Source organism: Ictidomys tridecemlineatus, chromosome 2, assembly GCF_052094955.1.
Source record: "Ictidomys tridecemlineatus isolate mIctTri1 chromosome 2, mIctTri1.hap1, whole genome shotgun sequence".
In the NCBI taxonomy this organism is placed as follows: Eukaryota; Metazoa; Chordata; class Mammalia; order Rodentia; family Sciuridae; genus Ictidomys; species Ictidomys tridecemlineatus.
The window spans coordinates 228,396,738-228,424,512 of NC_135478.1; the positions used below are offsets into that span (position 1 = coordinate 228,396,738).

General features: G+C 53.9%; 1 protein-coding gene across 5 annotated transcripts in view; it reads left to right on the forward strand.

Moving 5' to 3' along the window:
* Positions 1-27,775, forward strand: part of Dpp6 (dipeptidyl peptidase like 6) — an 860,191-nt gene that overhangs the window by 417,734 nt on the left and 414,682 nt on the right. Inside the window, exon 1 of one of the 5 annotated variants that reach the window (XM_078040898.1) lies at positions 8,596-8,977. The exons of the other annotated variants lie outside the window; for them this stretch is intronic. Coding sequence (XP_077897024.1) covers positions 8,927-8,977 — 51 coding nt within the window. The 5' untranslated portion in view covers positions 8,596-8,926. Of the gene's footprint in view, positions 1-8,595; positions 8,978-27,775 lie in introns of those variants that run through there. 5 annotated transcript variants of the gene reach the window in all.

The window sequence follows — 27,775 nt, forward strand, 5'->3', positions numbered from 1 at the left end:
CTTGGGCCTGTGGTCAGGTGCCATGTCTTTTGACTTCATGGGGAACTTAGCATGGGATGCACCTGTTTTACAAAAGTTCCACAAAGTGGTGCGGTAGGGAGGGCTATAGAACATCGAGTGTTATTTTATTTTACTTCCTGAATGCTAAGTGATACCAGTGAAAGGAAAACTTAATCTGCAATGTAAATCTCATTTTGTTTATTAGAATGGCGGCTCTCCCCGCTGGTTGTCTGTGTCCCCTGCTAAGCGATCATCTTTTCTGGTTCTTGGGGGGCTAGTGGAGGTTCTGCCTTCTCATTCCGTATCTCACTCATTATTTCATATAGGATATATTCTTTTTAATCTCTAGGCTGGCTCCAGCCATCGGGACTGACACTCCATTCTAATTTTTAGCAAATGAGACTTTTAAAAAGTGTAAGTCGCCTGTAACTCCCGCCAGCCTGTGGCTGATGGTGTGTCTTCCTGTGGGTTTCACCCGGGCTTTCCAACATGGGAGACGGCTTCCTCTTTTTCTTCTTTTTTACTCTTTCTCCTTTGGAAGTGGCCGTCTTGGTGGCGGCCCTGCGATCCCCGGGGTCTTAGGCTGTGAAGCCCTGGGTTCTAAAGATCCAGAGCTCATGTCAAGGAGACCAGAGTGGGAGTCGCGGGCTGAGCTGAAACAGGCTCTTGTGGGGCTGCACCTGCCAACGCCTTCACGTTGGCCACAGCAGGGCCTCTCCCAGCACAGCCTGAGCACAGCTGGCTGAGTGGTCCAGCCGACGTCCTCCTGCTGCTGATTTTACTTCTATTCTCCCCGGTGGCTGCAGGAGTGTCTCTGGCGCCCGGGGGCCTCTCTCAGTCATTCGTAAACTGTGGCCGTGGGGCGCCGTGCCGCGGTCCGATTCCCTTCCCTGGTATGTGTGTCTGGCCTCGGTCCAGCGACCCGAGCCCCCTCCGTGGTTGGGTTATTCTCTGTGTGCTGAGCCCGGGGAGGAGGAGATGAAAGGCGCCCAAGGAGAGCTCCGCGTGGTGGTGAGCAAGGCCAGGTTGGTGCTCGCGACAGGGTCCCTGGGAGACCTCACTTCTGCCGTTTAATCCTGACAGCGCTCTCCAGGCTGTCCACTGCCGTGCCCCTGAACACCTGAAAACCAGACCCCAAAGCTGGCACTAGCCAGCCACTGAGCGGACCTGGGACCTGCGAACAAGAAGTTCCTCTGACTGCCAAGCTCTCTCCTTCCTGGGGGGTCTCACCATGGGTCCAGGAAGCCAGCCAGAGACCCACAGGGCCGAGGGTACTGGGCATTAAACATGGGAAGGAGCTCTCCAGAGAGAAGGGGCTGGGCCCGGAGCTGGAGCTAGTGCCTTGCAGGGAAGACCCGGTCTCTGGGTCACCCTGGTGAAGTGCTTTTGCTTAATGTCTTCTTGAAGAAAACGCTAAGTGCTTTAGATTTCCATTGCTTTCATGCGCCTCCAGTTTTAAGTGGCCCATTTGAACATCATTTAAACATTCACTTACACTAATTTCCCAAACCAAATCAGATGCACTTTGCAAAGTTGGACAGCAGGAACTGTTGGCTGATTGTTCTCAGAGAATGTCCTGCCTGTGCCCGTTTACTGATTTATTCTGAGGTTTGGAGACATTGGACTGGTTAGGACTGGTTAGGACTGGTTAGGTTGAAGTCCTCATAACCCTCTGAACTTTCTTGCACGCGTGAGCTCGGGGGCACCTCACATCCGACCATGACACCTGCTCTCATTACAGCTAAGGAAACAGACTAGAGACGCAAAGGCCACAGCACAGGACCGCCCCACCCACCCTCTTTCCCTCTCTTCCTCATCCCCTCCCCGCTCCTCCTCCTCCGCCCTTCCCATGGCTTCCCTCCCGCCATCAGCACAGGTCATGTTACGCTTTCAGGGCACTTTCTGTTTGCATTTTTGTGAAATACATTTTATATGATTATATATTTGTATTTGCCAAGTGGCTGGTTGATGGTGGTGTGCATATACCCTTCCCTATATCCACGTATTTCCTCCTTGGGTCCTTGAGCCTGTGCTGAGAACCCACCAGGATCGTATTTCCTCCTTGGGTCCTTGAGCCTGTGCTGAGAACCCACCAGGATCTGCGTGGGCACATAATCTGTCGCTTCCACCCTCTGCTAGGAGCTGCTTGGGGTGCAGCCAATCTGTCCTCCCGTGACTCCAGTGAGGATGGCACCCGGCAGCCTCACCCCATGTCCCATGGACTCCTCCTGGGGCTTCCCCGGGCAGGACTGAAGGGTGTCAGGACCCCTGAACACGCCTGCTGGGAAAGTGGGGGGGACAAGGAACTGAACTGCAGAGCACCAGCTCCGTCGAGCCTTCCAGGACCTGAAGTGGCAGCCACCTCCACGGGACTCCAGCTTGTGTCTCCTTCCTGTAAATGACATCCAGAGGGGACAAGTCCAGAGATGCTGTGGCTGCGCTTCCTCAAGGTGCTCAGGCGCCTCCTCTTGTCTCCCATGAACCCCTGGGTGGGGAGGAGAGAGGGGGAGAGGGATGGATTTGGCTACAGACTCCTCTTCCTGCAGCCTGTCGTGTTGGTGGTGCACGTCAACTCACCAGGCCATGGTACCGCGTTTCAGGTCCAGCACCCGTTGAGATGTTGTGTTAAGAGCAATATTGTTTAAACCTGTGGATCTTGAGGAAAGTAGATCTTTCCACCGTGGGGGTGGGAGTCCTCCAGCCAGTCGAAGGACTTCCTAGAAGACAGAGGATGCCCAAGGAGGGAGGGATTCTGCAGCAGGTGTGTGAGCCATGGCTTGGCCACCAGCCAACCCATCAGCCCCCTGTCTCCCTCCCTCTCCTTCTCCTACGCTGGTCCTTTGGCCGTTTCTCTGGAGAGCCCTGACCCCCACAGTCCATTCATCAGAGAGCGCTCCAGTGGAGGCCCCTCCGGGCTCAGGGTGGGGGACAGTGGCATGTCCCTTACTCATAACCCAGTCCCATTATGGAGCAGCAAGGGTCTGGGTGTTGAGGTCCACGGCAGGCTGTACAGAGGGGGTGCCCACGAGCTTACTGCCCTTCCATGCTCTGCTTATTTTCCTTAAAGTGAACAATTTCAAAATGAAGGCAGCTCCCCATCAACTGGGCGTGGTGCTCTGCCCTTTCCACTTCTAGTTCAAGAGATTCACCACTGGGTGGGCCTGGCTGGGCAGCTGAGGGCTGCCTGGCCTGCAGAGGCCCTGGCTCCTCCCCAGCCCCTCAGGAAAACAGAGACTGCCACTGATGCTCTTAAACAACAAAGCACCACTACTCCCTCCACCAGCAAGTGGACTGAGCACTCCCAGCAGCCACTCCCCTGGGTCCACACCCGGCCAAGGCCAGAGCCTGCTGCCTTCTGCTGCTTTCCTGCCCTCCCGTCTCCCAGACTCCTCCCTGGTGCTGCCTCTGCCGGCCCATGTTCATCACCTGGGTGTGTGGCCCTTAAGTAGGGCTGCCAAGGTCAGGCCAAAGTGGCCTCCAATGGTAGCTCCTCTGGTAGAGCTCAGGCTTCCAGACAGGTCAGTGGTGGAGGGCTGATCCGTAGTTTGGGAACCTCAGCCACTTCCCATCCCCCCGGGGAATTTCCAGTGGGCTCTTTTTTCCCAACTTGTGTCTTTGGCTCTGGCATGACTCCTGTGGTAGTCCTGCCTTGCCACCCCACACTTTTTATTTTCAGAGAATTATAAGTGGGAGTAGCCTCTCTTGTAGATGGTGGGTGCTAAAACTTCAGACTTCAGAGATGGTACCCTACAGACATGCTGATCTCTACCTGATTGTACCCTACAGACATGCTGATCTCTACCTTTCTGCAGATCCCCTGGCTTGCCTGCTGCTCACAGGAGTATTGCTGTCTGGATAAAATAGGTGCTCAATGCATGCTTACTGATTAAGTGATGCTTAAGCAAAGTTCTTGCAGCTGATAGGCTGCTTGGGCAGGCGAGGGAATCAGAGGAGACATAGCCTCAAGCAGCAGAGGGACCCCAGTGTGCACATTTGCCAACAGAACTGATTAGCTGTGCCCATACCGACAACTCTGGTCAGACACACTGAGTTGGACAGCAGGTGCAGTCTGTGTTGGACAGCCGATGAGATGGCCTATGCACCTGTGGAGGACTGACTGTGGCCAGTCCCTCTGTAAGGCCCCGAACAGGTGTCCGAGCATCCTAATAGAACTGGTCAGGTGTGCTGGTGTGAGCGGGAGGTGAGAGGCCAGGGGAGGGGCTGGTGGCGTCTCCTGTAGGCAGATGGCCAGCCCCAAGCCTGCTGGCTCCAGGTGCCCAGGCCAGGGAGCACAGCCATGGGCTGTCATGGCCACAGGCCCTGCGTAGTCCTGGCCACTTGCTCTGTGTGTTTGACACTGCTCTGAAAGTCCTTCCCTGAAGAAAGGAAGTGCCTCTATTCACAGACACAGGAGCCTCTCCATCAAGTCGGCCTCCTCCTGGATACAGAGGGGTCCTCTGGGTCTCGGCAAGTCCCTCCGGGCCACCTGTTCTTTAGCAGAAGCTGGTCAGTCAGGCTGGGGCCAGGAGCCTCACTCTTTCTTTCTTTTTTAAAAATTTTTTTAGTTGTAGTTGAACAAAATACCTTTATTTTATCTATTTTTATGTGGCGCTGCAGATCGGACCCAGGGCCTCCCACGTGAAAGGCAAGCGCTCAGCCGCTGAGTCACAGCCAAGCCTGAGTCTCACTCTCATTGAGAACTTGGGAATGAGTCTCCCGCCAGGCACTTGGGAAGTGTTGGCACAAACATAGGAAGAGTGTGTGTGTGTGCACGCGTGTGCAAAAGGACTTTGATTCAATAACTGGATGTCAACGCCAACTCTGCCACCCATGACTGATGTCAGGAACTCGGAAGAGTTCCCTGGTTGTTGCAAGCCTCAGTTTCCTCACAGTGAAATAGGGGTGGGAACAATTATTATGAGGTTTTGTGACTTCCAAATAGTCACACGTGGAGTTCTAACCCCAGGACCTCAGAACGTGGCTGTATGTGGAGACAGAGCTTCTATAGAGGAAATCAAGTTGAAATGAGGTCATCGAGCGGTCACTAATCCCATCTGTCTGGTATCCTTAAAGAAAAGGAGGTCAGGGCACAGGGGGATGACCACATGAGGACCCAGCAGGAAGAGGCCATCCACAAGCCAGGGGGAGAACTCAGAGGACCCAACACCTCAATTTCAGGTCCAGCTCCAGAATTTGGAGAGAATAAATTCTGTAGTTCCAGCTGCCCCATATGTGGGACTTTGATATGGTAGCCCAAGGAGATGGACACAAGTACTAAGAGATTTTTAAGGATGAGCTAGGGTAAGATACATAAAGAGCTCAGGCCATTCTGTGCACAGACTGGGTAAATGCTTGTACTGTTGTGTATTCTAGTATTCAGGCATCTTGTGTAGCACCATATGGCGGTTTAGGGCCTGGACTGCCGAGATTCAAATTTGGGTTCAGCTACATAACTCTGCATGACCTTGGGTTTCAAATCAAATTCTGTAAATGTCAACCTCTGTGTAAACTGGGGGAAGAGCAGTGGCTGCCTCGTCGAGCTGCTGGGGGCACAAGGTCAGGAGGGGACAGAGTGCCCGGCACTGGCAGATGGCCTTTCTTGCTGTTGTCATTGAGAACAGCAAGCACCCACCCCGCCACTAAGCCTGCACATGCCAGGTGCACGTTCTAGGCCCCTCCTCTGCGCGGGGCGCTGGGAAGGGCGTGCTGAGGACTCCTGCTCCCCTGTGCCGCACTCTTGCACCTAACACGGACGCCCTGCGCTGTCCTCCCTGCAGTCCACAGGCTCTGCAGACCATGGTATTGCTAGGTGCTGCTTTCCACCAGCTCACCGTAGCTCCTGTCTTTCCCTTGGGTCACACCACCCTGGGGCACGTCCTGGACCGGCCGGTCTTTAACCTTTCTTCTGACTGAGGACTTCGAGGTGATAGTGTTGATAACGCCCGGGAGAAGGTAGTTGTGACCTCCAAGAAGAGGAGGGACCATGCATTCATGATAGTATGCAGACACCTCCAGCTCGAGAGGACAGATCAAGCACGATTCGAGGGACGCTGATTGATCTTAAAACACGAGCAAAAGCAGTCCTTCCCGTCCTGGCGGCAAGAGCACTCGCCATGTCTTCCACCACCTGGCAGCTGGACAGCCCGGCAGCAGGGTGTGCTGTCTGTCGCTCAGGGCTGCACACAGACTTCTGAACTCACTGGCCTTCACAGTGGGCTGCGGGTCCTGAGGGTCAGCAAGCCCCCGTCCCCGCCCAGGCCCAACGGCCCCACTCATTCTTCCTTCCCTGGAGGCTGACATTTTAGGAGCCTGCGACAGGCGCAGTATTTGCCCTCGGTGCCTGGCTTCTCTCACAGAGTGTGACGTCCTCCGCTTCGTCCAGGTTGTCGGGGATGGCAGGCTCCCCTGACCTTTTGCCCTTAAAAGCAAAATCAACCATGTAGAAGAGTTGGCCGCTGGGGACCCGCTGCCAGAAAGTCCAGTGGGAAGGTTCTGAGTGGCCCTTCCTGGCCGGCCGTCCACCACTCACATCTCACACTTTTCCTCCTGATGGCTCTAGATGACAGAACGTGGGGGAGCTGGGGACAGGGTCTGGCCAGGCCAGGAGGACATTCCTGTGGAAGGCCATGTGTAGTTTCACAGATGTCAGTGAACGTGGCTTTATATCCACATTCATGTTAGAGGTCAAATATTTTAAGCTCTTCACTGGGAAGTAAAATGGGAAGAGTCTGAAGGGGTTTCATGTACTCCTCGCTGTACACAGCTGAGGATCCCTGGGATGCCACCTCTCGGTTCAGCTGGAGGTTCCTAGGAACAGTGGAGGGAGAGGCCACAGGTCCCTTCACATCTGCACCTGTCCAGCCTCTCTCATCCCTGTCCTCGGACGTCACTCCTCATCCTCAGAGGACGACAGAGTTGACTGGGTTGTCAACCCATGGTCGCTTTCCATGCCTCCCACCCCGGGGTGTAAGAGGAATCTCTGGGGACAGAGCGGTGCTGAGCCTGCGACTGTGAAGGTGTGTCATGAGGCAGGGGCTGCTGATCTCACTGTGACGGAGGCCCCAGGGCGGGGGGGGGGGGGGCGCTCTGTTGCTGGTACGTGAAGGAAGAGCAACCACTCATTGCCAAGGTGAGGTTTGCCTAAGGACTTCAAGCAGCCATGGCTTCTGGGTCCATCTGTGGCTTCCTTGAATGAGGCTGTGATGGTATGAAGACCCTGAGAGTCTGCCCCCTGGCTTAGCCTGGCACCCACCCTTCAGCCAACACTGGCCAACAGGCCGGTTCCAGGCATCCCAGTATGCAGGGCCACAGATATGCATGGCAGGACTTTACCCCACGGCTGTAGCCACTGCGGAAGCTCAGAGTCCTGCAGGAGAAACACGAGCCCTCCTTGTGTCGTAAGAGTTTCTGCGGGGATTTCCTCTCCTGCTCCTGGCTGAGCCGTGCAAGCCACCAGCTTCCCTTGGAATCTGTGCCAAGTGAACCCTCAGAGTCGAACCAAGTGCAGCCTGCGTGGAGGCGGCTATCTGCCCTCTACGATTTGGATGCATCTGTCAACTCCAAAGGACACAATGCCTTGGATTTTGCCATGTTGTCTGTTTTTGTAAAAGACTTGGGGTGCACTGGGAAGGAGATGAACTATGGGAAGAAAAATACAGGGAAACCAATCTATTTGCTGGTCTCTGCAGAGATTCAAAGAGCAGGATGATTCAGGCCCTGGCCAAAGCACTTGATTGTTGTTGAGAGCAGGTATTAGTGACCAGTATGGAGATGGGCAGCCTCTTCCCATCACCAACACACCAGGAGCTGGCTGGGTGGATGGAGAGGTGCCTGACCAGGAGATCTAGTATTAGCAGAGGTCCAGGGCACACAGAGCACGCCCACAGGGGGAGTGGAGGGCCACAAGATGATCCACCTGCAAACTATGGGCTCTTCATGCATCCCTTAGAGTTCCCCCTCTCTGTGCTTTTCTCCTCTACCCACTGAAGGTGTCACTCAGGTGTGGCAGGAGCCCTGGTCAGTCCAAGATGGAGGCCCCAGCATCAGCCGACATGCAGTTCTGTCTCCTGCTCTGAGCTCAGGACGCAGCAGGGAGCCCAGTGTCCTCCAAGGTCGCTGCACAGACCCGGCCTTTTCCTTTCTTTTCTCCTTTAAGGGCCAGGAGAGACAGCCCGAAGTCTAGGCTAATCTTCTAGGAGAAATAGAGACTCTAAAGATGGAACCTAAGTTTTCTGGATTGTAAGGAAAACACAGGCCAAGGATCACAACGGCCAGCCTTCCTGCAAAACCCACTGGGCCAACAGAGAGGACCCCTCCCTGGTAAACACCCCTTCCTCCTCAAAAGCACCAGCCACTTTGCAGCAGGAAAAAACAAAGCCAGTCCCTCTGTGCCCCCGCCCAGGTGGGAGCTGTCCCGGGCGCTCCTGGGCCCATGCTCAGCCTCGCGCGCGCGGCGGCCGCACACGCGGGGCTGCAGCGGGGCTCGCGGCGCGTGGGCGCGCGTCCCCCAGCGGTCCCCTCCGAGGTGCCCTCGCGGCCCCCGCCCGGCCAGCCGGCGGAGCGCGGCCGGAGCATGCGCCGTGCGCGGCCGGGAGGCGGCGGCAGCGCACGCCCGGGCCCTGCCTGCACCCAGGCGCCGGCGGCCGGTTGCTAAGCAGTTATTGTTTCTGTGGCGATTGCAGAGGCTGTTGCTAATTGGAGAAGCCCCGCTAAGCAGCAGCACCTCCCGCTCCCCATCCTCGCCCTGCTCTTTGCATTTAAAGAGCAAACTAGGCTGCTCTCCCGCCTGCCTCCCCCGCCCCGAAATACCCCGTGATTTGGGAAGTATGGACTAGAATCCCACCCCTCCTCGCCTTCCGTTTGGACTCTGGTGGCTCCAAACTCGCTGTCAGCCCCCACTGCCCCGTGGTGGCAAGCGCCCCGGACCATGACCACTGCTAAGGAGCCCGCGGGGAAATCGGCACAGCAGCAGGAACAGGTAATGCTGGTGCCTCGTGCGTGTGCATGTGTGTGTGCCAGAGGGAGGGAGGTTCGTGGAGGACTTGGTGTGTGCTCATGGCTGTAGCCCTCTGGGCACCCAGCTGCTGAGAGTGCAGGGTCTGCCCTGCGCCTCCACCTGCTTCTATTTTTAAAGGATGCCTGGTGGTGTCAGTCATGGGTAGCCGCGAGAGCCTCTGCCTGGCAAAGTTGACCAGAGGCACCTAGGGACCAAGGTCTCTCTCTTCAAAGCTGCCTAATTTCACCTGTGTTAGTTGCAAAGGTTTCTAACTACTTTGTAATTTGGGTGAAGAAGGACATACCACAAAAATGAATACATAAATTTAAAAATAAAGCCTATTCTACACCCCAAGAGGACTGATTTGGTTCTAAGCCAAGTCACAGGAATGAAGCCATGTAGAGGACTTTGCCTTCCCCCTTTCTCCGGAGTATTTCTGGAAGGCAGGAAGAGATTGGCGCTGCTCTTCTGGTCAGAGACAGTGCAGACGTGGCCTGCTGAAGGAGGCACACTGAGGACCAGGTGAGCCCGGCTGAGAGGTCTTGGGATTTGCAGGCTGGCTGACAGCCAGAGGTCTGCACAGGGGTCCTGTGTACAGAGGGCAAGGGCCAAGGGCTGTCACCCTGACCTGGGGAGGCCCAGCTTCTGCAGAGGCAGGTGCATTTGGGGACAAAGGTGAATCTCCAGGCCCCCGTTTAGCACTCCTGTGATATTGTAATTCCCTTCTTAGAGAAGCCGAAGGGTTCTTGTCTGTTAATCGCTGCTCAGTTCACCTCAGGCGGATCATTAAAATAGATCCTGGGAGACACCGCTAGATTCGCAAAGCCGTTCGCTGGAGCTTGGTAAATCAACAGCAGAAGCAGATTTCTCCTGTGTGTTTTAGGATTGTCCTTAGGTTGCTTTTGCTAAGAGTAAGAAGGAGAAAGGAGACCTTGCTATAGTTCAGGAAAGCCAAGAACCTGAGAGCACATGGGTGACAGAATCCCACCATCATCAGCTATGTAGAGAACACATGGAGACAACTTTGGATCTCTATTTGGTGAGAGCTCCATTTTGGGATCATTTCCCCAGAGCCCGTTTTTCAAATAAAGAGGGACCATCTTATTATCATCATCTACAGAACTTGAGTACAATTTTATTTCTTCTGGGAAGAAGATCTTATAAACATGGAAATCTAAAAATTCAGTGTGAGAGTGTGCAAGGGTTAATGCTTAGTGCAGCTTGACAGGTTCACATAAACCAAACCTTCCTCCTTTTAGAATTCTACAGAATATTTGCTCAATAGAGAAACCTCCCCACCCTAAATCAGCATCTTGTAACCAATGGGGTCTCCTTTTATTACAGTTCTCTTCCCTCACTAGGTATAGAATAAACACTTGCTGGGCTGCAGGCTTGGACTAGGACTAGGGGGCCGTTCTGGCTTGGGGCAGAAGTGGTGATTGTAAAAGGAGCACAGTGGTGGTCCTAGGTGGGAACCCAGGAACCAGAGCCTGCAGCCCAACTGTGTTATGTAAAGAAGTTCCCTGGTTTTCGGGCAGTTCTCCTCTATTTCTCCTGTTCTCTCAGCACGCAGGGACCTGGCGATGGTTAATTGGGGTGTGGGGTTTGGAGGACGAATAAGCTCTTGGCTTGATTTTCTACTTTTGACCATCAACCCCCGCCCCCATCCTGAATCTGTTTACCCTTTGGAAGATGTAAACTGGTGTCCAGAGGCAGCCTTGGCTCCAGAAACCACGTGGGACCGTCAGAGGTGGCTGTCCTTGTCACCTGCAGCTGGGAAGTCCTTTTCCACCCTTCTCAAATGGCCTTTCCTTTACCCTGAAAAATTCTCAGCGGTCTCTCAACCAAGTGCATAAATGAAGGGTCAGCAGCAGGCTAGGGCAGGAAAAAATGGGTGGAGGACTAAGGTCTTACATTAGGCGGTTCACAGATGCACACATGCACATGTGTGTGCATACACGTGCACACATGCAGGCTGCTTTAAAGGCCCTGGGCTAAAGTCCAAACTGCCTAGAACACAGAGAGCTGAATAACATACCTGAAGACTCTTCTTAAGGCTGCATCATTTTTTGCTTCCTGAAGCTCTAAGCTCTTCTGGGCTCAGGCTGCAGAGCTCTCCTGGAGTTCTCCAGGTCCCCGTCTCATTGTTCCCTGTTGCTGTTGGGACTCTAGGGGAAGCCCCAAGCCCAGGCTGGTGGGTTTGCAGGGCCCATGAGAAGAGGGAGCTGTGTTCTAAAAGGGTGGGGGAGGGGCTCCTGTTTCTGGTTTGGTTCATGGTTCGGGGATATTGTTCTGACTACAAGGGCCATCTCCAAGTCACCCAACACTCGGGATGGTGGCACTGTACACTGCATATTAGGAGGCATTACTCTGAGGATTTGGATCTCATAAAGCCTAAATCTGTGTCTAACATTCTTTAGAAACTGTGATGACCCCAGTAGACCCCTGTTTCTTCTTATCAATCCAGGGGCGGGGGGGCTCACAGCCCCTTCACCTGCCACGGCTCACCTGCCACGGCTGTTGGGAGCCAGGCCAGTGGGTGGAGGGCAGAAATAACTTCTCTGTGGAGGATTAGCACAGGGTAATGAAAAAATTAGGAAAGCCTATAAAACCAATTGTTTTGCCTGTTAATTAGATATTGCTGTGTTTTCTCAAATTTGCTAAAAAAAATTTACTAAAAACAGATGAATATCTAGAAAGAGCTTTTTGGGATTTTGTTTTGGTAAAGGATACGATGTGAACATACTGGTATAAAAGGGAGAATAGAATTCTAGAAGGCAATTTTTCTCTCTGGAGATACTAAAATTTACTTTTAAAGAAAGTGTTATCAGCCCAGAAATGTTGAAAAAACAATGTATCTTTTCAGGTGAATGAATTGAGTTCACCTTTGGCTCAGAAGCCACATTGGCTCCACCTGACACCCCACCCCCACCCTGGCAGACCTAAGCCCATGCAGGAAGCAAACAGAGCTGAGGGGGGTTTGGTACAAGTGCAGCATATTCTCGGGCGGAGACTGCCTTAGAAAATCAAATTCAGGGACTTGTTCACTTAAATTAAAAGGTACAAATTTGTTTTAACATCTGCTATCCCCATTTCAAATGATTTAAAATGGAAAGGCAGTAATCTGTAATGCTATTGAGAAAGACAAGACCAAAATGAATTCTGGGTTTTTCCAATGAGCCCTTAAACATTTCTCTCAACTGTTGAGCAGGGGTCAGCTTCTAGAGCACATTCTGAGCATATTGGATGTGTGGGCACACACGAGCCCTCACATGTGCGTGATCAGGGAGGGGGGGCCAGTTTCGTCCGTGTTCCCACTCACCTATGTGTGCTGGGGAATCTCGCTGTCGGTGAGAGTGGGCCTCCTTTCCTTCTGAGGTGCCCGAGGCCTCTGGTCGTGTGGGAACGCTTGCATTCTGTTCATAACCTGGAACTTTCACTGCACCTTCAGCCGTGACTTCAGTTCTGGTGCCTGGAAATCAGCTGTGAGCACCATTCCTTGTTATGTGACAGCTGTTTTTGTTGCTTCTCAGTTTTCTGGAAGCTGCAGGAACCCTAGTTGCCCCTGATATGTCTCTTTAGCTGTTCAGTCCTGGGCCCAGGACCTAGAGCTGAGTGACAGTTGAATTGCCTTCTAAACTTTTTTAATAATGCCATTGCAGAAGAACTTTTTGAAATGGATGGAATTTTTAAAAATAACACATTTGATGGAGAGGTCACTGAAATGGACATGGTCCAGCATCCTGACAGGTCAGGTGACCTCCAGAGGGTCCATGGTGATGAACCCTGCCAGTGTGCCTTGCTGTGGACCTTATTGCTTCTTAGTAGTAAAGTCCAGAGCAGGCTGAGGTCAAGCTGGCCTTGACCTTCATGAGTTAAACTTTTTATGCCACCGTGTCAAAGAAATGTTGGTTGGACATATGCTGTCCCCATTTCAAATGATTTCACTTGGAATTTTAATGAATTGCCATTCAAAGGCAACGTGAGGCATCTAGAGTTGAGGTGATGTGGTGTTAGGGGAAAAAATATTGGAGGAAACCCTGAAGAACATGGTTCCGTGACGAGAAGAGCAGGCAGGATGGACTGAGAAGTCAGGATCCAAACTCACGGCTGCTCCTAGAATCCACATTCCATTCCATGCCAACCCATTCCCTGAGACTCTCGGGGGCTGGGTAAAGAGTGGGACCCCCGGTTCTCAGAGTCCTTTCAGAACACACCTGGGACTCGGGAACTCCCAGCGCCAGGAGGAGGGGTGCGCCGTGGTGCGAAGGGAGCTGAAGCAGGAGGGTCTCAGGGAGGACCCCAAGGTGTGGGTGTTCTGGGGGCACGGAACAAGGGCTCCGCCTGGGGGCCCAGAGGTGGCCCTGGTGTGGAGGGGTCCCGGGAGGAGAGGGATGGGCGTGGTGCTGTCCTCAGGGGGCGTTTGACTTGTCACAGAGAGAAGAGGCGGTTTCCAGCCTCTGGGACCATGTCAGGGCACTTACTAAACAAGTCAGTGGGGAGCTGTGGGAAGCTGGACGGAAGCCCCGACGGCCTGGGGGGACAGAGCAGCTGTAGGCACCGGCCGAACTCTCAACCTGGGTACTGTTCGCTGAGCTGTGGTCGTTTTAAAAGCTGAGTGGGGGCTTCCTGTTGCCATCTCCCCCGCTGACCTTGCCAGGGGAGGCTTAGCCACGACCTTCAAATGTGACGCAGAAAACCTGAGAGTGGGAGGATGCTTTGCACTGACCTTGACCCAGACTTCTCCAGCCCCCATGTGACGTGGAAGTGTCCAGCTCGCTGCCCACCACTCATCGCCATGAGCGGTCACCGGGTGTGGGCCTCATTGGGCCTTGCGGCATGAATCTCCACAGAACTGAGCCCTGCCTATGGGTGACGCTAATGGATCGGGCATCAAAGTAGATGCCATTCCCTCTCCCTCGTTGAGGAATCCCCAGTGTGCCAGGCTGGAGCTGCAAAAGCCGAGGAAGAGAACACAAGTCAGAGATGTGCCTCTCCCTGAGCCTGCGGAGAGCAGCGCCTGCTGGGCACCCCGCTGTGGACAGGCCACGGGTGCTGTGTGTTGTGCCGCAGCGTCTCTGGAGAGACGGCGTGAACTCAGATGGCTTCTTCTGAGCTTCAGCTGGGTCACGTGGTCTTGTGCAGGAGATTAGGGGAAGGACGCCCAGCGCTGTGGGAGGCTGCCTGTGGCCAGGACCTGGAGCCTCCTGACCGTGAGATCTGAGTTCCTGGAAGAGGCGGACGGACGGAAAGGGCAGGAGCAGTCTCAACGCAGCCCCCGGGGAAAGGGTCACTTCGGACACTTTCCTCCCTGTGTCCTCCTCTGGGTCCATTTGCGGTTGACTTTTCAGGACTGCCTCCTTGTCCTTGTATCTCCTTGGGCGCCTGGAACGGGCCTGACTCTTTCCTTTGGGACTGCCATGTAGCTTTTCCACCTGGGCCTTGCTAAGTGACCGAGGCAAATCCAGCCCGTAAAGAAATGCAGAAGGTGGCCTAGCACGTGACTCCCGAGAGGCCGAGGACCTCAGTGGGATTATGGGTGGATACTTTAGGTACCGGTTGTGGTGGAGCTAATGAAAGAAAAAAATAGGAGTTTAGTCATGGTCATTAATGAAAAATCACGTTGCGGTCACCGTACGGACAGCCTTGGCACCTCCGGGAGAGCGGACAGATGGTGCGTCCTGTCAGTACCTGCTTATTCTGAGTCTGCGGTAGAGATGGACTCCATCAGGCGAGGACCGCAGAACAGACCTGCTGTGCCTTCTGCGTCTGGGCACGGGGGGCCGTTATGGTGACAGAGTTGACCGTCCCTTCGCAGGAGAAGCCACCCCCTCGCCAACGCTGCGTTGGAGCTGCAGGTCCAGCTGGACAGTGCTGTCTGTTTTCGGAAGTGGCGGCTGGAGAGCAGTGGCGTCCTGGATCCCGTCCTCCACAGGGGCTTCTGAGAGCACTCGACACAAGTCGGGTCCAGCTAATCGAATGTTCATGGCCATTTCTGTATCATCGCCTGGAAGCATCTGATCAACTTTTTAAGACATTTAAGACCCCCTTAAGGAACTGAAAAAAAAGTGCCTCTGCAACCTGAAGCGCTGTGGGACTCTGCACCCCTCACCTTGCGGAGCTCAGCCTGAGCACAGGCTCTGAACCCCGCCGTGCTGCCTGTGCCGCGGGGCTGGGAGGGCCACAGCATAGGTGTCAGTCCCCTGATCAAAACCGAGACTGTGTCGGGGGCCCTTTCAAACCCTCTGGAAGGCGAGAGTCTGCTTTCCGACATGCTCACGGGACTGCTCTTGAAGATGATGGGCTCCTTTCTCTTGAAAGGGCTGATTGAACCCTCTGCACAGGTTGTATGCACAGCAAGGAGGGACATCACAGCCCCGCAGCCCAGCTGTGTCCCCATTTTCTTCTCTTTCAGACATTCCTAGGCGGCAGAGGTGGCCTTGAGTGGGAGTGATGTGGTCTTAACTTCCTGGGCAGATTCCCTTTTCTTCTTTTGGACGGGGTTTTCTTCCTGCTCGAGTGTTTGGAGCTCTGAGAGCGTTCACTCTGGGAATTCTGAAGTCCTCACACTGACTACCTGCCTCAAACCACGTCCCTGGGTGGAGAGGGGAGCAGACATTCCAGTAGCGTCCCTGATACCTCCACTCGGGAGATGCTGGCTCCGAGGAAGACGTGGTTCTGACAATTGCAAAATATGTGGGGGAGCTGGGCAGGAGGGGCAGAGCACCCCCATGCTTCCAGGGGTGGGCGCAGACAGGGAGACTCAGGGAGGGTTCACTGCTGGGAAGTGGCAAAGGTCACACAGTTCTAGAAGGAGGGGAAGCCAGGCCTGGCACCCTTGGTCCACGCGGGGGGACTTGGGGAGAGCGACTTGGGCATGGAGAGGTCGTTTTGTGAGTGTGCCTCTGAGTCCAGTCGTGCCCCTGATGGATGAGGACGGATACGGGAAGTTTCTGGCTTTCACAGAGCAAGCCGACTCAAGGGCACCTGGAGGCGGCCAGGCATCCTGAGACATTGTGGCACCCACACACCTGTCATGCCGTGTACCTTTCCTGGTACCCAGAGGGGCGTCTGTGGGAAAACTCCAGGCAGTTAGAATTTCTGGCTCTGACTTTGATAAAATAACCACTCCAGTCGGCCCACATGTGATTAAAGAATGAGGCGGACTGCCGAGAGAACTTGGGCAGATAAGAACCATTCTATCACTGAAAGCAGCCTTGGCATCTCCAAAGCTCCCGTGACGCATCTCACTGACCCTCCTGGTGCCAGGGAGCGGAGGACAGACCCTGCCTCTGCCCTGCCAGTGGGGGCAGAGAAGGGCTGCTGGGTGGCCCGGGTGCCCCTGGCCCCGTCTCAGCTCTACCACCTGCTACCGAGGCTCCGTGGTCAACCGGTCGGATCCCGTGTCTGGAAGCCCAGGCCTGGCCTGCTGTGGTCAGAGAAGGACCAGGGGAGCCCAGGGGCCACTGGTTGAATGGGCAGGTAGGACCCCAGCAGGGTGCTGAGGGGAGCTTCTATGTTTCACGTGACAAGGGCCTGCGTGTCCCTCTAAGGGGACTCTTCTGCATATACATCATGGAATGTTTGGCCCTTAAGGCATCTTCTAGACCATCTTGCCCAGTGACGTTTGAACCTTTAATTTCATAACACGAGTTCCCATAGGAAATAAACCAGGACTGGCACAAGAAACGGTGAGACCACTTCCCTGTCATCCCGAGACACGTCAGCAGGGCCCCAGAGCAGGTCAGAGCTCAGCTCTCAGACCAGGCATCTAATCCAGCCGTCTAATTTACATTGCAGAAAGGAAAGCTCAGAGAGGTACAGTGAATTACCCAAATCACACAGCTGGCCAATCGTAGTTCAGAACATAACCCCTGCTCCACATCAAGTAATCCTGAGAAATGGTAAAAATACCAATACTTGTCTACAAGTATTCTTTTCTCTTTGTACCAACCCTCAGTGCCGACTGAGTTCAGAGTGACTCTTCATATTGAGTAATTAATGACTTACTGAGTTGCTGTTGAAACAAGGGGAAACAGGGGCTGTGACGGCTGCTCATCTCCCTGATTCCTAAAGAGCAATCAACAGAGGATGGCTGCCCTGGAATTCTGTGGCCGGTCATTTTCAGTCTCATCGTCCTCTTAGGTGGCTCCAGTAGTAGGTACACAACAGGTGTGGGGAGGTGGCAGGGGGGGCAGGAGAGGAGCTCTGGATACCACCTGCGCAAACCAGGGACTGGGCACGTCAGGGGACAGTGCTGGCACATCTGGATGCTACTGGTTCACAGACTTAATCTGAACTAAAAGTGTGTGGGTCATTAGCCCTTGGCTCGCGGATCCTTCTGAGGCCCTGTTCACCAGAACTCTTCCCATATCCGCCTCAGGCCCTCCTTTGTCTGGGGATCCTGGATTGCGGGTCCCTGTGGTCTTCCTGTAGTCTGTCTCAGGGCAGCACCGTATTAGGCACCTCAGAAGAAATAAACTCGGTGCTCAAACTGCACGCGGGTGTTGACCAAGCCGCTGTGGCGCCTGGTGCTGGGCAGCCCTTTTGGGCCCAGCGCAGCGGGGTGCGTGAGGAGCCAGCCCAGTGCGGAAGGGCCACTGGAGGAGCTGGGTGGCTGAGAAGAGCTGGGTGAGTTCCGGGGTGTCTGCAGCTCACTGTTGAGGGGTAGTCGAACTGTATAAAAGAGATAGGGTTTTAGTCTTCATTTATTTTCTGTGTTGCTCTAAAAGGCAGAACTGGGGATTGTGGAATTGTGTTCCCAACAGCGGCTTTAGCTAAGGGTCAGGACAACTCTTGGAGCATGGTTAGCTCGCTGGCCCCAGGGGGCTCCAGAGGCACCATGCCACCCTCCCAGGATCCCACCTGGGCTCTGCCCTGAGTGGAGCTGGGCTAAGGGCCCAGGCAGGGAAGGGCTCAGGACCTTGACGTGGTACCCGTTTTCCTTCTGTTGACACCAGCTCTGTCCCTCTGAAGGACACACCACCGTGATGTCATTTACTGTGTCCCCAACACCAGGCTCAAAGCTCGGTGTCTGACCAGCTAATCTGTGTGCTAAGTGAATCAGTGGATGGACGTCTTCCTCTCTAAACCTCCTGTAGCCAGTGACCCATGAAGTTGAGAAACTGTGATCTTATCCATTTATTTATTCAACAAATGAGTCATTGAACAACTGGATCAAGTCTTGGGAACCCTGGAGGAACACCAACCCTCATCTGAATCGCCCCGTCCTCTCCGTCTCCCTGAGGCCCAAAGCATCATGGCGGCCCTTCTTCTCCCAAGGCCCTGAAGCCCCTTCCCCACTGTAGAAGCAGCAGCCGTTCACCCCCAGCACCGCCTGGCGGTGGCTCCCATCTGTGACGAACGTGAGGGTCCCTCGTTCACCGGCTGTGTGGATGAGAGGAACGTGAGCTGGAGACAGCTGTGACCAGGGCCTGGCCCCACCCAGTCCTCCATGTCACTGGGAGGCAGAAGCCAGGAGCCTTCCTCAGACGGTGATGAGGTGGCAGATGCCTGGTGCAGAGAGCAGGCGACTTGGATCTGGCAGGTCTGTGTTGTCTTCTCGCCCACAGGTGGGGAAGCACCAGGCAGGAGGAAGGGGACGGTGGCTCTGGACGTGTGCCCCAGAGGCCCTCTGCCAGGCCCGGTGGGGTAACCCAGGTTCTGGGGACTTCAGGTGACAGGGTGACAGAGCGAGGGTGTGACAGGATGTAATGTTCTCCTACAAAGAAGAAGGCATTAGGAAACTGGGGTGTGAGGCCAAACAGTGGGGTGTGGCCCGGGAGAACCCGGCTTTGGATCCCACAGGCCTGCAGGCAGAGCAGAGTGGTGCTGCTTCCACACCAGCAGACGCTCCGCTGTCGCTGCGGGCACTGCGGGTGGTGCTCACTGCACAGCAGCATGTGGAAGGCAGAGACAGGCCGCGACCTCTGGGGGGGGGTCCCCACGTCCCAGCTGCGGGGCTGCAGAGAAATGCCTGGCTTCTCCTGAATGCTGCCCTGAAGCCAGGCAGAAGCAGGCTGCAGCTGGAGGGCAGTTCTTGACTGTTCCTTGAGACAGAGGCCAAGGTCACCCAGGGCGCTTGCAGCTTGGTTGTAGTGTACTTGTCCAAATGCTCAAGAAGAACCAACAAAAGGAAAAGAAGGGAAAAGTCGTGTTTATGTAGGCTTTTTAAGGGCATGAAACCCTGAGATGCACTTGGATATTAAGGATCCTGGTTACTTTTTTAAATCCTTAATTGTATCTCCTTTTTGGTTCTAATTAGTTACCCACGACGGTAGAATGCACTCTGGTGCCTCATCCATAGACGGTGTATAATTTCTCATTCTTCTGGTTGTACATGACGTAGAATCCCTCTGCTCATGTAGTTATATATGTACCTAGGGTGCTAATGTCTGATTCACTCTACTGTCCTTCCTACCTCCATCTCCCCTTCCCTCCCTTCCCTCCCCTCCACCTATCTAAAGTACCTTTAGTCTTCCCTAGCCCTGCCCCCCTTTTTGTGAATTAATATCCACATATCAGAGAAAACATTCAGCCTTTGGTTTTTTGGGATTGGCTTATCTCACTTAGCATGATATTCTCCAGCTCCATCCATTTACCAGGAAATGCCATAGTTTTATTCTTCTTTATGGCTGAGTAATATTTTATTGTATATATGTACCGCATTTCCTTTATCCATGCACCTGTTGAGGGGACCCTAGGTTGTTTCTATAATTTAACTGCTGTGAGTTGAGCTGCTATAAACTTTGATGTGGTTGATGCATGTAGGATATGTTTTTAACTATTTCAAACAATATTTAACAAAGAGACTGGATGGAAATAAATCAAGGTGTTTAAAAAAAATCCTCTGCAGCTGAGATGCCAGCATAGCTCTGTACTGATACTGTTATGAACCTGCAGCCAGCCAGCGGGTCTATAGCATTGTATGGAAGGTAAACTCTGAATTGCCAGGGCAGAGATTGCTGAATTTAGATTCTAGAGAATTATGAACTCAGTAGTGAATGTGATTAGAAGTTTTTATTAGTGTATTTTTATTCTGTAATAACTCCCTGAAAGTTTCAGATTTATATAATTGTGTGTCTTTGTTTGAATGAGAAAATAATAGTTAAGATGACAGATAATAATTGAGCCAAGAAAAACTCTTTAAAAGTAAAGGTGACTGTCCACAGAGCGGCTGTCTGTAGGTGTGTGCACCTGTGGTGGCTTGCGTGTTTGTGCACTCACAGGACCTGTGGGAGATGTTCCCAGCCCATGAATACCAAGATTATATTTTCCAGTGAAATCATCATTTCATGAAGGAGACTCAAAATGCCTTTTAATTCTGCAGTAGCTTTTGAGCTGATCCAAAGTCTTGAATTTCAGATAAATCTCAGATTTAAAAATTTCCAAAAGCTTTGTAGAAGCTCTACCCTTTGGGAGCATCCTTACTTCTGATCTCAAATCACTTTTTGATGGCAGTGAAAATATTCAGAGACTGGGTATTCCACAGGCGCATCCGGAAATGTGGGTGAAAGCTCTTAAGGACCTAGGATTCCTAATTCACCTCCTCCCGGTCGCTCTTGATGTGTGGGAATGCCGGCTCCTTTCCCTCTTTATCCTCTCAAGAGGTGGACTCAATTTAGAAACGATGACAGTGATCTTGGGACAAAACTTATAAGCCACAGGTCAATTGCTCCCCCGTCAGCGAGCCCCTGGGTGCCCTACCCCGACCCTCCACTTCTGAGACTGGAAGCCGGCATCACGTCCCCAAAGGTCCTCTGCCAAGAATCTGCACCCAGGAGACGTCTCCTGGAAAGAGCGTCCCTTGATGACATTTACTGAGGAGCTGGGGCCTCAGCAGAGGTCAGGGCACAGGAGAAGTGTCCCTGCAAGGCTGGACCCAGAGCGCACCCGGGCTCTGTCACTCAGCATGTGGCTTTTGCTTCTTAGGTGCAGCAGATGGAGTGAGTGACCATCCAGTGCCACTCGCTGCCATCATGTGCTTGTGTTAGAGGAGAGCGAGCCCCGCTGTGCTGGTCACTGAGGTGGGGACACTAAGGGACCGTTCACATTGGCTCACGGAGGACTGCCAAACGGAGGGTGAGCACAGGCAGGGCACGGGACCCTCCTGGCAGCCCCCCCCCTCTGCCTGGGTCCTGTGTCATTGTGACATTGGTGCTGATCCTCATGTGCCCCCAGGCCAGCAGGGGAGGAGGAGCTGCCCTGGCTGGGGAGGTGACCAGGTGGGGACAGAAGGATGGGAAGCGCAGTCTCTAGAGAACACGCTGGTGAATTTCACCAACAGCCTTACTGGTTTCTTAAAGCAAGAATTATACCCAATGATTAACTATTTCATGTAAAAAAAATAGGCTGTTTTGATGTAAGGATGAAAATAGAGCACTTGTCCACCCCTGCCCCCCTCCACGTAGTTTTGCTCTAACACCGGTGACATTTTGATTTCCAAAGACGAGGTTACAACTCCTCCTCGTTCTCTGCATCATGTTACCTTCTGGAGTCAGTAGTGACGGTGCCACCTGGCACCGGGCACCAATGAAAACACAAGAGAACCCTAAATGACAGGATGTCAGGTGCCACATTAAAAATTAAAAAGAACAGGTGGAGTCAGTTTTAAAATATATTTTATTTATCCCATCATATCCAAAATCTTATTCTTATTACATAGAAAATATCAGTGAAGGGCTTTGTTCTTTTTCTCCACCTGGTCTGTGAAACTGAGGTGTGTTTTACACCTGTCACCTCTCAGCTGAGACAGGTGCATTTCAGGTGCTCAGTGCCCCTGAGTGGCCAGTGGCCAGCAATTGTGAGGGATCCTCTCATGACCTCCAATGTCTTCAGTTCTACAGTAAAACAGAGGATACACTCCCAGCAGGTAGAGACTCCATCTCAGGTCCACATTATTGGGGAGAAAAATCAGCCAGTGGGATTTCTGTCTGAGCTTAAACTGGCCAGTGTAGGAATTTCCTGGAATTTCAGGAAAGGGAATATTCATCTGTTCTTGGTAAGTTGTTATGGTTTGGATGTGAGGTTTCCCCCAAGCTCATGTGTGAGCCAGTGCCAGAAGGTTCAGAGGAGAAGTGATTGGGTGGTGAGAGTCTTAACCCAGTCAGTGAGTGGGTCCTGATGGGACGACTGGGTGGCGGGATTGGGTGGCAGCGGAAGTGGTGGGTGTGGCTGGAGGAGGGGGCTCTGGGGGCGTGGGTTTGGGGTAGTGTCTGGTGTCTGGAGAGTGGAGTCTCTGCTTCCCGATCTCCCGTGAGGGGCTTCCCTCTGCCACGCTCCTCTGCCTGGCCTTGAGGCCCCAGGAGTGGAGCCAGCTTTCCAGGGCTAGCGCCTCTGTACCGTCAGCCCTTCCAGAAACTTTCCCTCCTCTGCGGCTTTTCTGGTGGGGTCCCTTAGTCACGGCAGCAAAAAAGCTGACTAAAGCGAAAAATTCACTGAGCACTCCTTGAGCCCCAGGCAGCCTTGTTAGTATGACCATCCACTGAGCCGGCTCCTAGACCCAGCGCATCTGGGGAAACAGGTGTCACTGTCCCTCCACCTGTGTAATAAGATGCCTCCACGGGGCGGCATCTCTGACCAGCAGACGGACACCTGCGTCCCTGCTGGTGTCCTCCATCGCCCGCTCTCCCTCTTCCTTTCTGCCACGCATCAGGGCATCCTGCTCTGGGCGGGCCAAGCCCCTGCGTGGGAGCTCTGGTGGCCCGCCGGCCTCCACCTCCTGGTAGCTGCAGCAGGGACTGGAGAAGGCCAGAGACAGCTGGGCTGGCGGAGGAGCTTCCTCCTGCAGGCAGCCTCAGGAGACAGGCCTGAGGCTGCTCTCCGTCGCCATGCAGCAGGCATACGTTTGTGGAAGGAAAAGCAGAGGGAGGGCTTGCTTCCCCTCAGTTCTTATTGGGGCAGAATTGGCCCAATCTGTCTGACCTTTGCCCTCTGTACACTCTGACACTTCAAGAAGCACACTGAGTGCAGAAGGGTCAACCAGAGAGGGAAGGCAGTTTTCCTTTGGCCTAGAACTTTCTATTGGGTGGTATTCTGTGCCATGAAGAGAATGACGCTCAGTCATTCCTTAGACGACAGAGAAGATTTCAGACAGTATGCCGCCCGCCCACTGCCTGCAGGCACTGGGGAGTGTCCCGGGAGGGGAAGCAGCACAGGTTGGAACAGGAAGGTCACTGGGCTGTGGCAGGCCTCTCACTCCTGGTGTGTGTGGGAAGACTGTACCGTGTGCAGGTGGTCTCACAGGGATGAACGTAGCAGCCCTGTCTGCAGGGTGCTGGAGGTATAGAACACTCACACACCGGCTCGACATGCCGACTTCCGACGCCTGTACTGATGCCACCTGGCTGTGAGGTCATCCGCCTGCTCTCAGGAGCCACAGGCCACAATCGAGTCAGGAAATGCATGTGAAAGCTGCTTGTAAACTGCAAGGCTGTGCAGACCCAGATGCATTACCGTGAACGGACCTTCTGCTTTATAGCTCGTTTCAGAAGCTGGCCTGCTTGTGGAGAAGGATGGGCCCATTAGCCCTGCTCAGGAAAAGTAAATGGAACAATGGAGAAAACTCAAATCCAAATGAGCCACTGTTCCACGCACATCTCAAAAGAGTTTCTGAAGTAGTTGAGGCATGAAGGGCTAGCGCAAGCCTGACAGTTAAACTGCAAAGCCATCGCTTTCCTTCTAAGATCACTGTTCCAAGATGGTTCTGTGCAAGCTTGCTGGAGTTTATATGTAGTTCTTTAAATTGGTACAGTTGGCCTAAAGCTAAAACTGTCATCTGTATTAAAAAAGAGACAAAGAGGAGCTCGTGTGCACATTGATGGTAGGATTTGAGGGCTGCATGTAGTGCACCTCTTGGGGTGACGATGTGGGGTGAGACAGCCCTCAGGCTCTGGCCCTCCCTGGGGCACGGTCCCGTCTTGGTGACAGATGATTTTGTCCAGCCTATACTAGTATGTGTCTACACCATCTGAGTGACTTCCACCCTCTTAGCTAACTTCATGGACCCCCGTTCTTTGTCCCCCGGCCAGGAAGTCTTACCACCTGTTTGCCATCTCTCATGCGTGAAGGTGGGACCTCTTTCCCGAGCGGAGAACTCCAAGGGCCACAGCCCCTCTCTCGGAGCAGTCTGAGCCTGCTGCCTGCCCAGACTTCAACCCCAGCTCCTTCTGTCTTTCTCTGTCAACCTCAGGCCCTAGGAGGAGGTTCAGGCACACCGTCCTCAGTTTTGAAGAATTTCCATAATAGCCCTGATGCCTCCTTTTTAGCTGATACCTGTGACAAAGCCCATTGGATCTCATGGTCCCCAAGCTCGGCATCAGTGAGGTGACACAGGCGGAGACTTGAGCAACAGCTAGAGGCACAGGAATGTGTGCACACTCTGCTTTTCCACCTGCAGCTAAGAGGCGGGGGACGGGAGGAAATCCCAGTGCTGGGCTCCGCTCCTTCAGGACAGTCTGGAGTGGGGGGCCAGGTGCTGGGGTCCACCTGGATGAGCCCCACGGTTGTCTCCTGATTGGGGATCTCTCACTGATCCACTGAACTGTGCCACTGTGAGGACCCTCGCAGCCACCTGCTCACAGCCACCTCCCCTGCATGGCAAGGGGTCCCTGGTCCAGCATGCCGCGGCTTGGCTTGGCTCAACTGTGCCTCGGATGACTTGGTAGAATCTGTGTGCTGGTGCCCCCTGGCTTGCTCTCTGCTCTCGTGCCCCCGTACAGCGACATGGTGTGGCTCTGGCAGTTTCCACCCACCCCGTCCTTCACTGCTCCTTGACTGAATCGGACGAGCACCCCTGGGTCTGTCCAGCATTACCCGGGGGCTGCTTTGCCCTACCTAGTTGAACCTGCACTTGGGCCATACCCTGGGCTGCTGTTCACACCATGTCGAGAGCCATCCTGGTCTGATGGCACATTGTCACGGAGGCGGGAGGCGTGGCTTTTATGGATGCCCTGGGTTTAGGCATGATCAGGGACCATGAGGCCTGCTGAGGGGCCACACAGCTCCCAGGCTCAACCTTCCACCCAGGGATGTCTGTCTGTCCATGCACACTCTTGGGATGGGTCCCGAGTCTCCACTGTCCACAGGAGGAAATGTCATCTGGGGAGAGGGCTTCCCTGGGCTCGGTCACCAGTGAGTTGTAGAGTTGGGGCCTCTGCTTGGTCACCCGGCCCCGTTCCTGCCGTACCCCCACAGTCTCACTGGCCAGACTGCCCAGCAGGCGTCTAGGGCCTGGCTAGCAGGAGGCCTTCCCAGGGCACCTTCTTACAACCGGGCATCCCTGGTGCCTCCTCCCGCCCACCTGGCCTCCAGGATTCGCTCTGCATCTTGGCCTCGGGCGCAGACAGGACTTTCCCTTCTTCCTCTGCTGTGTTGATCCTTCTCTCTCAGTCCTCGGAAGCACTTTGAAAATCGACAGGCGTCATGTGATGGAAATTCCATCCCCAAGGGAAAAGAGCAGTGTTTCTCCATCAGGTTTCTGCTCTCATGATGCTGCGAGGTGGTCGGTCCCATTGGCTCTGTGTGCCTGGGCTCTAAAGATTTGGCTGGCCTCTTCCTGATCTAGGAGAACCGACCAAGGCTGTGAGTGTTCAGTGACCATTATTCACAACCAGAGGACAGACCCTGGCATTTCCTGCCAGTCAGACCTCCCTCAGTGTGGACCCAGGGACGTGTTGAATGGATTCAAAGAACGAAGACAAACGGAGCCTCTCTTCTTCTATCTGTTTGGAGGTTTTGTTGTTACGACTGTGAAAGAGCAGCCGTGCGCCATTTTAGTCGAACCTTAGCCTGATGCTTTTATTGAAAAAAACTAAAAGGATTTCCAGTTCCTTTCACACATTGAGGCTGAGTGAGGGGTGTGACAGAGGCAGGTGACCTCGCCTGCATGCCTCAAACTCAGATTCTTAGGATTTGGCAAAAATTGATGGATTAACCCTCCAAAGGCCACAGTGAAATGGCCAGAGGGAGAGAGGCAGACAGCACTGTGAACAGGTGATTGGCTCCTCGAAGCCTGAGTCTGCCGTACGAGCACGGGGCTCCGGTCCAGACATGGTGTGGTCAAGTCCTGGCCCCACCTAATTCATGTAGACTGCTCCTTCCCTTTCTCTCCTGCCTGTTTTGAGATGGGCTCGCTCTGGTATCCAAACAGGCCTAGGACTCCTGGGCTCTGCGGTCCCCCGTCTCGGCCTCCGGTGGCGGGGACCACAAGCCTGCACGCAGGGCCAGCACGGTCTTTCCTGTTCCTTGTCACCCCCAGAGGGTGGGAGTCGCTCAGAATCTCGCTTAAACATGGCAAAATTCAGCTACCACTGTGACAGAACTGAACCCATCTCCTCAGGAAGAGAGCTCAGAAGACCTGAGGACTCCAGCCCAGTGTTAATTGTTGCCAGGGGAGACCTGCTCTGGACCCGGAGCACTGGCCCCGGCCCTGTGTTGACGGGCCTCAGAGTGCAGCTCTGTCTGTGCGGCTCTAACGGGAGACCTGCGACTGCATGACTTAGGAAGGAGAGAGCTGGATTTTCTGTGTTCTGGAGGCTGGAGGTCCACAGCTAGGTCCTTGGGCTGTGTCACCCCATGGTGGAAGGTGGAAGGGCAGGGGAGGTGCCAGGCATCACTCTCTCAGGAACCCACTCCTGGGACAAGGACCCATTTCCACAGAAGGGGTGCAGATCCCCTGCTCCAGGCCCTACCTCTCAACACTCGTGCGTCAGGCCCTGAGTCTCCAGCCCATGAACTTGGGGAGCATAGTCGACCATAGCCCTGGCATTCAACCTCACGGCCGATCTCAGCCTGAGAGAGCGGAAACACTAAAGCCTGTGCAGGCTGTGTGACCGTCCTTGTATGACCTATGTCTTCACTGCATTAAGATAACACCTTGGTTTCCTGTCATCATCTTCATAAGGCATTAGCTGTTGAGCACTAACTCACATCTTTTATCATGGTTCATGGCAAATTAGACGCTCTCTGAGTTCCCCACAAGGAAGGAATGGAAACGGGAGTGGTCAGCCGCCTGGGTCTGTGAGCAGTACTCAGCCAGCCCTGGAGGGTGGACGTGGCTGGGGACACAGCCAGCCCTGCCTAGCGGCTTCCAGGGGCTCTCGGCCCAGTCAGGAACGTATCCAGTCAGTCCCAGCACTTTCTTCATTTCTGGCTCCCACAGGTAAATGTTGGGGTGTATGTGAAGGTGGATGCCTCTGGAAAGTACAGTTGTGCTTAGCCTTTTAGGCCATGTTCAGAATTACGACTAAAGACTGGGGATGAAGGATATTAGAATAGAGAAGGCCATAGTTAGCAGAATAAGATGATAAAAAGCAGCAAGCGCTCAGTGGGCAGGGTGGCCGTCCGTCCCGGTTTGCTCAGGACAGCCTTGGCTCATGACACTCCCCTGACTCGGGTTACAGTAGCATCTCCTCCTTCTCAGCAGTGTCCTGTCTGGGGCATTGAGTCATGTGGTCAGCACTTGCGTCAGTGAGGAATTAATATCTTTAATAGAAACAGGGTGACTGAAGATTAAAGCAAGGTCCGTTTGACATCCCCTTCCTCCCACCAGAACTTGATATGGCTCTATTTTTGTGCGCAGTGCCAACCTCCTTTCTTAGGAGAAAACGGAAGGTAAGAAAATAGCAAGCTGCTCAAGCTGTTGTAAAGTGTCTTTCCGAGGTAGCCCTGGACCTCAGCACCCAGGACTCGGCACACAGGGGCTTCATGCCTGTCCAGCACACCCCCAATGGTGGCAGGTGCAAGAGGCCGAGGAGCCCTGGGTGGGAGCACATGGCTTCG